Source organism: Cucurbita pepo, chromosome LG11 (genome assembly GCF_002806865.2).
Source record: "Cucurbita pepo subsp. pepo cultivar mu-cu-16 chromosome LG11, ASM280686v2, whole genome shotgun sequence".
In the NCBI taxonomy this organism is placed as follows: domain Eukaryota; kingdom Viridiplantae; phylum Streptophyta; class Magnoliopsida; order Cucurbitales; family Cucurbitaceae; genus Cucurbita; species Cucurbita pepo.
In genome coordinates this window covers 8184727-8199901 of record NC_036648.1, presented here as the reverse complement: position 1 = coordinate 8199901, position 15175 = coordinate 8184727, and the positions used below count along the sequence as shown (strand labels likewise).

General features: G+C 34.3%; 1 protein-coding gene across 3 annotated transcripts; it reads left to right on the top strand.

Moving 5' to 3' along the window:
- The first annotated feature begins 699 nt into the window (after positions 1-699).
- Positions 700-15175, top strand: LOC111805337 (WD repeat-containing protein 48-like). 3 transcript variants are annotated; one of them, XR_002816655.1, is made up of 21 exons: positions 700-848; positions 1713-1822; positions 3660-3815; positions 4095-4160; positions 4264-4353; positions 4526-4828; positions 4945-5042; positions 6457-6492; positions 6619-6739; positions 6841-7077; positions 7627-7722; positions 7829-7894; positions 8124-8162; positions 8251-8385; positions 8794-9037; positions 9727-9844; positions 11258-11351; positions 12673-12846; positions 13691-13802; positions 14213-14356; positions 14816-15175. XR_002816655.1 is itself a non-coding variant. In XM_023690369.1 (20 exons), the coding sequence occupies exons 2-19, from the start codon at positions 1724-1726 to the stop codon at positions 13787-13789; spliced, it is 2271 nt and encodes a 756-aa protein (XP_023546137.1). In that variant the 5' UTR covers positions 700-848; positions 1713-1723; the 3' UTR covers positions 13790-13802; positions 14213-14666. The 3 variants fall into 3 exon arrangements, 2 of the variants coding, with proteins under 2 accessions (XP_023546137.1, XP_023546138.1); XM_023690369.1 differs by lacking the exon at positions 14816-15175 and having other exon boundaries at positions 14213-14666; XM_023690370.1 differs by lacking the exons at positions 9727-9844; positions 14816-15175 and having other exon boundaries at positions 8794-9155; positions 14213-14666.

The window sequence follows — 15175 nt, the reverse complement described above, 5'->3', positions numbered from 1 at the left end:
ATTTAAAACATGTCATTAGTAAGTAATTTACTAATGAAGTAATTTACGTATTTATTAAATTAAAAACATATTTATGTATGGTAGACAAATAAAAATTAAAAAATATATATATATTCGAACGGATAACCCAATTTGAAAATAGAGTGTTGGGTCGGGTTACCAATCTATCAAGCCCGAACCATTTTAAACACAAAATAAAAAAAATATTAAATATTTTAAAAATGAACAAATTATTAAAACTATTAAATATTATTTAATTTAGAAAATAATACAATATTTTAAAACATTTAGTTTATATATTTTGTTATTTCTTCCGACCAATGTTTTAAACGATTAAATTTAAATTTGGAAATTAAAAATTAACAAAAAAAAAAAAAAAATCCTAATTATTTAGGAAAGCTTTAAATGCTATGAATATTATCTAAAAATTAATTCAGAGATTATTAGAAATGTTTCTGAATGTAGGGGTGAAATAGTAATTTCGCTGGGGTTCGGATTATGGTATTGGATGCCGTTGATTTGTGCTCAGAGGCCAGCCCCATGCGAACAGTCTAGGGCTAGGATCGCGAGTACTGAAACTCTCAATTATGGAGCGCGTTGATTTTGCACAGTTTTATCTGTGTTTTGTGTAACAATTTTACCCTCGATCAATCCCGAAAACCGAGTCAAAGAAATGGCCACAATAAAATCGAAACAGAGAGAGCCCAGTTCATAGTCATCTCTCTCTCTCTCTCTCTCTCTCTCTCAACGGGATTTTCTCTTTCTAAAACTATTTTGCAACTTCCGAAGTGGAACAAGAAGGACGAAACCCAGAATCGTTGAATACAGCTTCGAATTCAATTCTGAAGGTTACACTTTCATTTCATCTACCGTGGTTTTCGTGCTTTTAAGTCTGATTTTGTTCTTTTTTCTTGGTGGTTGTTCGTCGATACGATACGTACATTTGATTTTGGTCTGATTTTTGTTTTCTGAATTTCGGGTTGTGGAGTTCGTCTGACTTTAGCTGGTCGTTGGCCTCAATTTTCACTTCTATGATCTGATTGGTGTGTTTTGCGAAGATCAATTTTGTGGGATTTTTGAGCTTTTTTTCTTTTCTATTTTAGTATTTTTCCCCTTTGTCTTTTTGGGTGTTTGAGAGCTCTAATGGGGTTGGGTTAGTCTTTGGTGATTTACTGTGTAAATTTTGGCATGGTATTGAAAATTTAATTAGTTCTTGGTTAGTTCTTCGGGCTGTTTATTGGAAATCTATTAGAGATGCCCGCTGCCGTTTAATCTTTGGCAATGGAAATCAATTCGACTTTTCATTTATGATTCCTCATTTCAAGTTTGTGTTGAAGCTCAAATAAGTTCAGATTAAGTTTTCCCTTTTGAGACAACTCCTGCTACGTTTCTTCGTCAATCCATGATTAATTTTCTGAAAGTGATTGGGTTTTTTTCATTTTAATGCTTTAAATGATTTTGTTATGATAAGTATAGTTGTTGGCGAAGTATATGGTTGCATATTGGAGGCGTAGTCTTTTCTTGAATGCCTTTGTATTCTTTCATGTTTACTCAATAGAAGTGTGATTATCCATTAAAAGAAAGAAAGAAAGAAAGAAAGAAAGAAAGAACTGAAGAAATGTTAACCTATTGCACATTTTAAGTTTTGGTTTGCTGCATGTTTGGATTGCCAAGGTACCTTGTCAGTTAACTTTTAGTTTATGCTTTTCCAGTGAGCTCTGCAATGCACCGAGTGGGTAGTGCGGGGAATACATCCAATTCTTCTCGCCCCCGCAAGGAGAAGAGGTTGACATATGTTTTGGGCGATGCCAATGATAGTAAGGTAATGTTTTCCCTTTTTTTGTTTTTGGTCATTGTAATTTTAGTGTATTGAAATTGTATTTCCTTTTTGTTACACTGATTGATTTCACGCTTTTATCATCCTCATGATAAGGATCTCTGTTTGAAAATTGGATTCAATGTACTTTAACTGGACATTAATTTGTGAAGCTCTCGTATATATTTATTGACATGTTATGCTTTTGTATACATATACAGTACCAAAATTTGAAGAAGATATACATGAAATTTGTTTTTATGTGGAGCATCAACCCTTGGTCTATGTTATTTTCTCATGCTACATGATAAACATAGCTCTTCCACTTGACATGAGTTCATGAATTAGCTGGAATTTCTCATGTAATCCTTCATGTATATTTAAAAACCCAGGGAAATGCAATCTTTTTGTTCAATGCTTCAATTATTTCACATGAAGGCTTCCAGTTTTGTGTTACGTTTCGTATTCAAGTATACTATTACATATGGGCTAGTAGTTTGCATTTGTTTATTTACTTTTAATCTGGGAAGGAGTTGATGAGAGAGCTACCATGTCATGTATCTGATTATGTTGGTTCAGAGATCTCTATTCTTATTCTTTTCCCATATAACATACAATAAAATATTTGGTAATGAAGTTGAGCTACAAAGTATTTTTTAAAGCTCAAAGTGCAATAGCTTTCTGGAGCTGAACCGTGAGATGAAACAAAAAGTGCAGTTTATTTATTTTTGTGAAGCGCACTGTCTAGCATGGTTGAAATATGAAAAAGTGTTTTTGTGTTTAGGGTCAGTAAATTGTATTTATTAACTACTAAAGGAAAAAAAAAAAAAAACCTAACAGCAAGGGTTTTTACGTTTATGGTTAGTAATTTTCTTTTTAATTAATAAAGAATCAAAAACCCTAAATGGGAGGTGTTTTGCATTTCCATTTAGTTAAAATTATTAGTTATTATTATTTTTTAAAATTAATGGAGATGGGATTTTTCACCTTAGGGCTTCACTGGAAGGTGCGCCAATGCATATGCATCAAGGTGCTTTATAAAGCACTGGAGCTATAAGATAGATATTCTTGCAGGGAAAACCTTAGATAACTTTTCATGGTCAATAATGTACAAATTTCCTCTGGATATGCTATTTGCTTTAGTTTAGAGTCTCTACAAATCTAATTGAAATGGAAGACCGAGAGGGAAGATCTATGTCACACGGGGTCTTCAACAAGGGGATCCACTATCCCCTTTTTTTTCATAATGTAATGGATTGCCTCAGTCGACTACTGACAAAAGCATAATACGAAGGGCAGATAAAAAGTTTTCAGATTGGCAACGAAGGCTTAAGCATCAACCACCTTAAGTTCGCGGATGACACAATCTTCTTTTCTGATTTGACGTGATCAAGACAGTAAAAACTTTTGAAGGATTTTCTGGACAATCAATCTCCAAAAAATAGAGATTATGGGCATCAATATTAGCACTGAGATTATTGAAGAATTGGATAGCATATATGATTGTAAGAAGGGTGAATGACCAAATATGTACCTAGGATTACCTTTAAAAGAAAACCACAAATCTTTTTTCTTCCGGAAGACTATTATTGGAAAAAGAGACAAATTTCAATCATCATTGTAAAATGGGAAATACCTGATATTTTTACTTCCTATAGTTATACCTCCCTCATTGGAAATTGGGAAGGTCTTTTGTAAGCATTATGAATATTACATCTCTTTCATAAATTTGAATTATCAATGAAATTATCTCTTACAAAAAAAAGAAAAAAAAAAAAGAAAAAAGAAAAAAAAGCATTGTGCACTTGAAACTTACAGTTTTTTCACCTTTCAATGTATGTAGCATTCTGCTGGTATAAATTGCTTGGCTGTGCCGAAGTCTTCTATTGATGGCTGTGATTACCTTTATACTGGGAGCCGTGATGGTACGCTGAAAAGATGGTCACTGTCTGAAGATGTAGCCTCCTGCTCTGCTACCTTTGAGTCTCATGTGGACTGGGTACTTCTTTTTTTACCTTTTCCTTTCTCCCATAGAATTTTCTGTTCTTAATAATCGTCATATTATGGATTCATAGTGTTTTCATGTCTCTTTTGGTTTCTATGTAGCATCTTAGATTTTTATTTTGGAAAGGACTAGGTATTATTTCACGTCGAGGAAGAACTTTTTGTGATACAGTAAAAATATTAATACTAGCTAAAAAGTGAATAATGAAAGAACATAAGAGAAGGCATTGCATCTAAAAGATTAACTTATCAACATCACTTTTCTACTTTTCAGGTTAATGATGCGATCATTGTAGGCAACAATAGGCTTGTTTCATGTTCTTCAGATGGCACTGTGAAGGTTTCTTGCTTTTGATATTCTTCATTTTCTTTTCCATCACATTTCTGTCATGTTGTTAATAGTCTGATTGAATTATTTTGATCTGTTCTTTGACCTATGCTAGACATGGAATTGCTTATCCGATGGAGGTTGCACTAAGACTCTGCGTCAGCATTCTGACTATGTGACTTGTCTTGCTGCAGCAGAAAAAAATGTAATTTCTTTGCCAAACTTTGTGTAAACCTTGTGGTATATGCCCTGATGAAAAGATTGCTGAATGTGAAAGCATGTAGTGAGTCTGTTGGATTTTGTTATGTTGTTTGGAATTAGTATTTCATTTTATATGGGTTGTCTTCTGATCCTATCGTAGTATCATGCATAAATAGAGCAATGTTGTTGCATCTGGTGGTCTTGGTGGGGAGGTTTTCATATGGGATTTGGAGGCTGCATACGCTCCAAATTCAAAGTCAGATGCAACAGATGAGGAGTGTTCAAATGGAACCATTGCTTCTGGAAATCCACTTCCAGTTACAAGTTTACGCACTATCAGCTCTAGTAACAACATTTCTACACACCCAAACCAGTCTCACGGTTATGTTCCAATTGCTGCAAAAGGCCATAAGGAATCAGTTTATGCATTAGCAATGAATGACAGTGGGACACTTCTTGTCTCTGGTGGAACTGAAAAGGTATATTCCAACTCCTACAAACCGTTGTTTGGTTGACATATATAATTATCCCAAGCTTCAAAATGGTATCTTCTGTCAGTTAGTTGAAATTAGTTGTTCCTTCTCACTTCCTCCAGGTTGTTCGTGTTTGGGATCCAAGAACTGGTTCAAAGACCATGAAGTTAAGAGGACATACCGATAATATTAGGGCTCTCCTGTTGGACTCGACTGGCAGGTTGGTTAGATGGAGTCTTTCTTATCTGTTTGGACAATTTTTTTTTTCTGGTGTTTTACTAAAACCTAGTTATTATGACAGTAAAACCTTAGTTACCATCAAACCTAGTTAGTTTGAGCAGTGTGGAATCTACTTTTAAGCATATGGAAACTATTATTGATGATACTGATGTAGAAGATTCTTTTGGTCATCATTTGGCATCCTCATTCTCTTTCTTCATCAAGGCCTAGCAATTCTCTCATTGAACATACGGTCTCAAGATGTGTGAAATTCCTTCGATTCCTAAAATATTCTTTGTTGAAGTTTGATTGCATTGNCGTCATTCTCTTTCTTCATCAAGGCCTAGCAATTCTCTCATTGAACATACGGTCTCAAGATGCGTGAAATTCCTTCGATTCCTAAAATATTCTTTGTTGAAGTTTGATTGCATTGCATCTGTGGTTTGGGTTCAATGGTTCTTGCTTGATGTTTTGGGGCTTAGTTCTGCTTTTCTCCATGGTGGCTGTTCTTTTTGGTTTGGGCTTAGATCGTTGAGTTTTTCCTATTTTTTTGTTCAAGGCTTTTGGTTCTCTAGTGTTGTCTTTAATTTAGTTTTTCAGAGTGCGGTCTTTTGTGCTGAGTTTGGTCCTTCAAGCACTCTCTTTACTAGTTTCTTTTTGTTTAGTTCATTTGGTGTTTATTGTTGTGGAAGTTTTCTTCTGCATTATGTTCTTTTTGGTTTTTTGTAATGGTTCTTTTTGTGTTCTTTTTTCACTGCCTATTTTTGAGCATTAGTTCTCTTTATTTATTCAATGAAAATTTGTCTCTTAAAAAAAAAAAAAAACCTTGAAAGTGGTTCAATAAATTTCTCGAATGTGTGTCAAGTCATCATACTATTCATATCTCTATTGGAAAGTGAAGTTTCGAACTGTTGAGTTTATGTTATTTTTTGTAATTCATTTTTTTAATGTTTTCCAGTATAAAAATCCGAAAGTGGTTCCATAAATTTCTCGAATGTGTGTCAAGTCATCATACTATTCATATCTCTATTGGAAAGTGAAGTTTCGAACTGTTGAGTTTATGTTATTTTTTGTAATTCATTTTTTTAATGTTTTCCAGTATAAAAATCAGTGAATACGCGTTTGGCAATGTTTATTTCCTTTGTTTCATGGACGACATATCTTTGTATTGACAATGAACATTGTTTTTCTTTCTAAAGCCGCAGGTTTCTATTGAATAGTGGTTTTAAATGCATAGGAATCTAAATTTATAGTCACCTGATGACTTCTGAAAAAAAGTTCTATTAAGCAAACTGCTAGAAAGCTCCCCTCTCTCTCCTCTCAGAGCTATCTTTTGCACTTATTATCACCCTCGTTGCTTTGTCCATAGTATTATTTTTAGGAATTATAATAAGATTCTATTTTCATGGCTGCAGGTTCTGCCTATCAGGATCTTCTGATTCCATGATCAGGTAGATGAGTCTTGCCACTTTACTTACTGTAATGTTTATGTAACTTGCACCAATGTTATGCTTTCCTTCTCTTATTAAATTATTTCAAGCATCATAATATGAAGGTCGGTAATTCTCTCCTTGCAGACTGTGGGATCTTGGTCAACAACGTTGTGTGCATTCCTATGCAGTACATACTGATTCTGTTTGGGCACTAGCAAGTACACCATCATTTAGTTATGTTTATAGTGGTGGTAGAGACCTCTCTGTAAGTCTTATTTTGTTGTTAATATATATATATAATTTTCAATTTTGATTTGATTTTTATGTTCAGTTTTATCTTTAATAACCATTTCTGTTTATGTTCAGCTGTATATAACAGACTTGTCGACGAGAGAGAGTCTTTTGCTTTGCACAGGGGAATATCCCATTCAACAACTGGCAATACATGATGAGAATATATGGGTTGCGACCACAGATTCTTCTGTCCGTAGATGGCCTGCTGAAGGACGTAACCCTCAGAAGGTTTTTGAAAGGGGTGGTTCATTCTTAGCTGGAAATCTGTCATTTTCTAGGGCAAGGGCTTCCTTAGAAGGATCTACTCCAGTGAGTACTTCATTTAGTTATTTATCCCGGTTTTATTTGTTAAAAGTTTTGCTATCTCATTTTTCCTCTTGACTAAGTTGCATATGTACTCATTTCTTCTTTGGTCTTTGGATATTATTTTCTTAGACACAACCTGTCTTTTATGTTGTCCGTTGGGCAGCACTTTTGTACTTTTTCTGGGTTTCTTGCCTATTTTCCCTTTGTATCAATGAATTTTTCTTGTTTGTTGTTAAGAAAAGGTTGCATATGTACTGATCTTCCACCACCTTTCCACTAAATTTCAAATTTTGTTGTTTTTGTGTGCAAGCTTGCATTTAATATTTATAAAATTCAGTGTAAAGAGGTTTCATCAGTGTTCAAGTTTTGGAAACTTGAACACTTTTCTACTTGTTTATTGCTTTAAATTTTTTACGTCTTCCACCACCTTTGCACTAACCTACATTGTGAATGTGTATGTGTGTTGTGCGGGGTAATCAAGACTCGAGTTTTTTGCTGATTCCTGGATTTGGGAAAATATGAGCTAAATGATTTTCTGAAATTTTTTTATAGGTTCCTGTATATAAAGAACCAACCTTCACCATTTCTGGAGCTCCGGCAATTGTGCAGCATGAAATTTTAAATAATAGGAGGCATATCCTGACAAAGGTAGTTCTATTACTTAAATGGCGAACTCTCTACTGGCATATACCTTTTTTCTCGTCTATTTATATGACGCATGGTACCTCAAAAGTATGAGAATTTTCCATCACAGGATGCTGCAGGTTCTGTGAAGCTATGGGAGGTTACCAGGGGCATTGTAATTGAGGATTATGGAAAGGTTGCCTTAGCCATTCTTATTCATCATAATTGTATTTGCTAAAATTGATTAAATTGCTGATAATACAAACCAATGCTTAAAGGGGTCAATGGTCATTGAAAAGGGAAAAAAAAAAANTGGCGCATGGAGGATATTAAATTCTTCCGTGAAACAAATTGACATCGATGTGCTTGGTAAAATGTTCATTTTGATAACATATTTTTTTTTGGTTTTAATGTAAACATTTTAGGTCTCATATGAAGAGAAAAAGGAAGAGTTATTCGAGATGGTAAGATATCTTTTCTACATTACTTATGTCACAGTCTTTACCATTTTTGTTAGATAGACAGTCATACTTTGAATTGACTCGACTCCAGGTGAGCATTCCTGCATGGTTTACTGTGGATACGAGACTTGGGAGTTTGTCAGTTCATCTGGACACTCCACAGTGCTTTTCTGCAGAGATGTATTCGGCAGACCTTAATATTACGGGAAAACCAGAGGATGATAAGGTGGCCTTGGAACCCTCTATTTGATATTTATATAGCAATGATAGTCATAGAATGATATTGTTTCTTGTTTTTTGAATAATAACTGAGGTTTCTGGGAGAAATTTTTTTTTCTTATTCTCTCAAAAATAAAGTTTACAAGAAGATTTATTACACAATAAATATAAAATAAGTGAAATCTCAACTAAATAAAGATAACATATTTCACTAACATGTGATAAATCTACAAATAATAATAATAATAAAAAAAAGAGCAAACCAAGGGCTGGACTATGAATGGTGACTTGAAGTTGAATCATGATTGATGGAAGGACTAGTCAATTGATACTTGGACATTTTGCATCTTCCCCTAGTTTATTATTCAATTATGGGTGAGTACTGAATTTTATTTATTTATTTATTTATTTTCAGGTTAATCTAGCACGAGAGACCCTTAAAGGACTTATGGCTCATTGGTTAGCCAAAAGAAAACAAAGATTTGGATCACAAGCTTCAGCTAATGGAGAAGTTCTTTCTGGGAAGGATATTAGTGCAAGAAGTCTTTCCCATTCAAGGCTTGAAGCAGATGGCAATGCTGAAAATGACTCCATGGTCTATCCTCCATTTGAATTTTCAACAGTTTCTCCTCCTTCAATCATTACTGAGGGTTCACAAGGTGGTCCTTGGAGAAGGAAGATTACAGATTTGGATGGAACAGAAGATGAGAAAGACTTTCCATGGTGGTGTTTGGATTGCGTGTTGAATAACCGTCTACCTCCAAGAGAAAATACCAAGTAAACTTCTAAATTCAATGCTCACCTTCCTGATTATTGACTTGAAAAGTTCAGAGTTTTCTCGTGTTTTTTAAACTGATTATAATGCATGATTTGATAAGTATAAAACAGATAGTGCATTCTTAAAAAATTTATGCAGGGTAGTCAAATAATATTATTATTGTTATTATTTTGATAAGAAATAAAGATCTTCTCTTATCAAAGAAGTCAAAAGAAACAGCCTAAAGGCCCTAGAGATGAGGAATCTCTAAGACTAAGAGAGAGGAGTACTCAAAAAAGGCTTCTAAAGTAGGTTGATGAGAACAATGAGAATATTCTTACAAAAAAGGAAATATTACAAAAAACTTTATGGTTGGCACTCCAGGTGGATGGCGTCTGCCGTACACGAATGCACAATAAGGATCTATGATAGAGAACTTATCTAGAGAAGATTCTCGAGTTTCTCTCTTTCCAAATCTTCCCGAAGGTGTGGTCTAACCTTTAGTAGCCCCATGGATCTTGTCTNTTTTTCCAAATCTTCCTGAAGGTGTGGTCTAACCTTTAGTAGCCCCATGGATCTTGTCTNCACAAGGTGGTCCTTGGAGAAGGAAGATTACAGATTTGGATGGAACAGAAGATGAGAAAGACTTTCCATGGTGGTGTTTGGATTGCGTGTTGAATAACCGTCTACCTCCAAGAGAAAATACCAAGTAAACTTCTAAATTCAATGCTCACCTTCCTGATTATTGACTTGAAAAGTTCAGAGTTTTCTCGTGTTTTTTAAACTGATTATAATGCATGATTTGATAAGTATAAAACAGATAGTGCATTCTTAAAAAATTTATGCAGGGTAGTCAAATAATATTATTATTGTTATTATTTTGATAAGAAATAAAGATCTTCTCTTATCAAAGAAGTCAAAAGAAACAGCCTAAAGGCCCTAGAGATGAGGAATCTCTAAGACTAAGAGAGAGGAGTACTCAAAAAAGGCTTCTAAAGTAGGTTGATGAGAACAATGAGAATATTCTTACAAAAAAGGAAATATTACAAAAAACTTTATGGTTGGCACTCCAGGTGGATGGCGTCTGCCGTACACGAATGCACAATAAGGATCTATGATAGAGAACTTATCTAGAGAAGATTCTCGAGTTTCTCTCTTTCCAAATCTTCCCGAAGGTGTGGTCTAACCTTTAGTAGCCCCATGGATCTTGTCTTTTTCTTTGAGCCACCACCCAGATAGCAGTTTGGCTAAACCTTTTTTCACTGTTCTTGGAGGACACCAGACCCAATAAAAATTATAGAAGATTCCTAGTCAATTATTATCATTTGAAACCAAGGGTTATCGTTACTTCCATTTTGTATCCTTAGGAAGATATTCTCCAAGTTTTCTTCTCCCCTGAAAACACAAGCTGCATACTGAAGGAGAAGGGTTATCATCTCCATGCTTCCTTCGCTATCTTTTATGAGTATTCAGACTTCATGAGCATTACCTTCTTTGGGACATTAAACTTTCATATCAAATTGATTATTGTGGTTTTGAACTAGTAGCTTGTTTCTATCCTTTATAAAGGTGGATCTTGTTGAGAAAGCCCCTATACCTAAAGGGACCATAGTCTTCTGTCCGCTCCATCACCCAGCCTTAAGTATCAATCATTATTGCTCTCAACCCAAGCAAGGTTTCCTCTATCCATATTCCACCTTCTACAGTCAAGTTCCCAATCGTTGCTATCCACATTCCAACACTACCTCCATGTCATCTTTTCTCTAAGATATAAAGAATAGGTCGGGGAATGGTTCCTCCAAAGAAGAGGAACCCACCCATTTATATCTCCTAAATTTAATCCTGCCCCCCTTTTTCCTTGAATTTTTATGAATTTGAAGAACCAAGGTCTTCCTTCAGTGTTATACCTTTTGGTGGAAGGGGGTGTTGACCCTAATGGCTCACACCCTTACGTGGTTATTATGATAAAAAAATGTTAGTATTTCCTGCATGGCATACGCGGTGTCAAGCTTATTAATAAGGAAGAGGGGTTAAGATGTAAAGAAATATTTAGTGTTTGTTAGTGATATAAATCCATACGCTGCTTCCTTGCACACATGTTAACTCAAAATACTCCATGCAGGTGTAGCTTTTATCTACATCCTTGTGAAGGTTCATCCATTCAGATCCTAACACAAGGAAAACTAAGCGCTCCTCGTATTTTGAGAGTGCATAAGGTCAGGTTTCTATTTTGTTACTTTTATGCTTCATTGTGGCTTTGATCGAGTATTTGCTATTTAGAAGAACATGCTCTATGTTTCCTTTCATAATTATCATATAAGCAAATAATACTTGCCTAAAAGTCCAAGAGAGCACTGCCCTTATGAAAACTATGCACATTCTAATAGTTTTTCACCCTCTTAGTTTGCAAGAAAATAAACTATTTCAATATTTAACCTCCTTTATACTTAAAATCTGAATCACGTTAAGGTAGGTCAACAAGATAATCTAGTTTTATATTCTTTCAAGTCTTTTTCTCTTTCCTCTTTGTCAACCAATCACCAAAGGTAAAGGATTTCAATAAAATAAAATAACACCATTTCATCGATTATATGAAAATTTGTGAACAAAGCTAGATAGAAAAAAATCTCCATCCCGATAGAAAATTCCATTAGGGATTGTTCATTGATGGTAAAAAACGAGATTGTTGATTGGTGGTACAAAACGAGGTTTAAGTTACATAGTTGTAAAGATAATTTTTGAGGTTGAACCCCAGATAGACGGTCTCAAGATATCTTTGGATATCATCTCACTTTTTCTAGGGAGGTAAAGAATTTATTGGACATGACCTTACCATACGACCCCTTCAACTAAGGAAAAACTTCATCATGACGTTCTTTTGGAATCTGTGAAAAGAAAGAGCTCAAAGAGTATTCACCCGAAAAACACAGACTTATACAAAACTCTTCGACAATGTTGTTTACCGGTCTATATCATGGTGTAAATTGTCTAATATTTTTGCATCCTATTGTCATACCTTCCTCATTGTAAATTGGGAAGGTTTTTGGTAAACACCATTTATACATCCCTTTTGTAAACTTCAAATATCAATGAAATTGTCTCTTATAAATAAATAAATAACGGTACAAAGTTTATATGATATGTGGTACCAAAAGATCCATAGGTTAGATAGAGTTTTTGTTGGGACATTGAGATGGATAATTCATGGGAAGAAGGTAAATTTTGTGTCCAACCCAACCCTCTTGCTATGTTGTGCTGGGTGATTTACAAGAAGTTGCAACTTTTTTTTTTTGTAGAATTTATCACTTAAAAATCAGGACCTAGTCTTTTTGCGTAAATCTATTACAGAATTACCAACACAGAGTCGCATCCATCACCTGGGAATCTACTGAGTAATTTCTGGTTTTCTGGTGGACTTGATTACTTTTTGCTTAAATTTAATTTTTTTCTGGTGAAGAATTTGAATATGATAATTCTGTTATGATTTCAGTTTGATTGAATGTGGTTTTAATATAACCCATTTGCTTTTTAATGTAGGTTGTAAATTATGTCATAGAGAAGATGGTTCTTGACAAGCCATTGGATAATGTAAATCCGGACGTTCCTTTTGGTCCTGGACTCTCTTCGACAGTTGGTGATGGATCATTTCGGTCTGGTTTAAAGCCTTGGCAAAAGCTTAAACCTTCTATAGAAATCTTATGCAATAATCAGGTAAATGAAAGTACATCGTCTTATCTATGTTGAAGAATAACAATGTAGAGTTTTCGTCAAGGCAAGTATGCACTTAAAAGAGTTGTAGTACTGAGTTATATTAGAGGTTTCTTATTTCACTCACGTTTAAACGGATGCTTATAGAAATAAGTACCAAATTACTACTAGATATCTCTATACTGTTCAAATGTAAATCAAAATTAAGTTTTTAAAAAAATTAAAAAAAATCCAATTTAATTACTTTTATATTTGTTTCGTTTTCCATTTTTTGACCTTACTTTACACTGTTAAAATACTCTGGAAACTAGATTTGGATCTAGATGGCGCTGAGTTTCTTTCACAATCATCCTCATTTTTTTTTCTCCATATTCCTCATTTGTTTTAATCAAAAGAAAACTGGGGAGTGATTAAATTTGGGTCTCTTTTGAAAACTGGATAAAATTTTGCTTCTAGCCTAATCAGTTTTACCTTTGATTCTCACCTTTCTGAACGACTGTAGTGCTGAAGTTCATCTGTTCTGTTTCATTTATCTGAGTAACTTTGTATCTATTGTCTATTATCTACTGCTCAAAGATGACAAAGGAATGCATTAGATTCTTTATATGTTTTTTGAGATCTTACAAAGTGGAAAAGCTGAGGTTGTATGGGGGGGTTTGAGCTTTTTTTGCTCATTTTGTAACGCTCCAACTACTGATCATGGTCAAAAACATACAGCCAATAATTATAGGCTTCTGGATTGTTTCAATCTTCCAGAGTTCAGGCATTAAATTCCATACACACGCCTTCTGGTATTTATTGGTGTTGTATTTAGCAGCTCATTTACTTTTTTTGGGTTAAATTTCAGGTTTTGTCTCCTGATATGAGCTTAGCCACAGTTAGGAATTACATCTGGAAGAAGCCAGAGGATTTGGTTCTCAATTACAGAGTGGTTCAAAGCAGTTGAATGCATGCAATAGGTGTGTATTGCCCTTCTATAGTGTATGATGTTCCACTTCTTCATGAAAATTCTGAATAACGCTTTTATGTCCCATCAAATTATTGTTTTATTTACATATTTGAACATATGAATGTACGGTTTGGAAGAAATGGATTTGTTGATGGGTAGGTTGGATTTTAATGATGGATGAGTTTATTTCATGTATCTAGCCTTTCAAGCTGCATTTATTTAACGACATTAACGATTTTAACAAAAGTGTTTAAAAAATGATTTAATTGAGATTAATGCATTATGAGACGGGTTAGAAGATACCAAAATACGCACATTATCGAACGGGTTCTTGCAAGAGAAAAAGGAAAATCTGGAATGCATCACTGTGGCCAACCCCTCATTGAGTTTCATTTCTTTGTCCTGTTAACATTTATGTAGGTGATTCTTTTGCTGATGAAACTGGGAATGTTGCTTCATCTTGGGGTGCTTGATATGAACGAAAATCTGAACTTCATCAACCCGTTTCTCAGTTCCACATTGCTTCTCGAACCTACCGAGAATTTTCTGGTCATCATTTCGAAGGTAATCCCGCAGGCGCTATAGACTTTTCGATCTTCATATTTAGCCTGCTAGGTGTAGCTTTTACAAAATACTGCAATAGGGAAGAGGCTTGGGTATTTTTTTTGAGTTTTTGGAGGAGAAATCATGAGGATGGGAAAATTTGGTGGGAGGGACACTAAGTTTTAGAGTAATGAATGTGGAAAAAGCTGTGTAGATTTGAATGGTGGCTTACTATTACATACTTCTTTAGTCTTAGAAAACCAAGTTGTGAAGCTTATTTTTGTTTTTATTTATTTATTCATAAATAAAAAAGGAGGTCCCTCTTTGTGCTCTTCTGCTGTTTTCTTCTGCATTAAACGTATGGAATTCTGTAACTTGACTGCCAATGTTCTTGTAGTGTTCTTGTTTGGCTACATGATTTCTTGTGATTTCTTGTGATTCTATCTATTTTGTATTATGAATTTTGATTTCTTTATACAGATTGATAGATTGATGATACAACAAATGGATGATCGAATCAGAAGTTCGAATCTCTATCTATCTCTGTTGAGTATGTCGAATAACCCTATATTTACCATAGCTATCTGCGGTAGTTTTTGTTTTGGTTCAACATAATATTTGGGTATTTGGAGGTGAAATATTCGAACTTTGATTTCTTCGTCGTTGTGTCGTAACTAATTTAGTTATGCTTAAGGTTGATAGAGTCTTCTATAATTAATAATCTATGTTTTATTTTATTGTTATAATTGGAAAAAAGAAAAATTATCGTGTTGCTATGTTGGTTTTCTAGTGTAAGAGATCACTCATGGATCTATTCGATTCGAGTTGCTTGGACTTCAA

Bases quoted from the DNA above. Each gene is read 5' to 3' on its own strand.
- LOC111805337 (XM_023690369.1), top strand. From the start codon at position 1,724: ATGCACCGAGTGGGTAGTGCGGGGAATACATCCAATTCTTCTCGCCCC. The intron at 4,354-4,525 runs GTAATTTCTTTG...ATGCATAAATAG, and splicing joins TTGCTGCAGCAGAAAAAAAT to AGCAATGTTGTTGCATCTGG. The intron at 7,078-7,626 runs GTGAGTACTTCA...ATTTTTTTATAG, and splicing joins CCTTAGAAGGATCTACTCCA to GTTCCTGTATATAAAGAACC.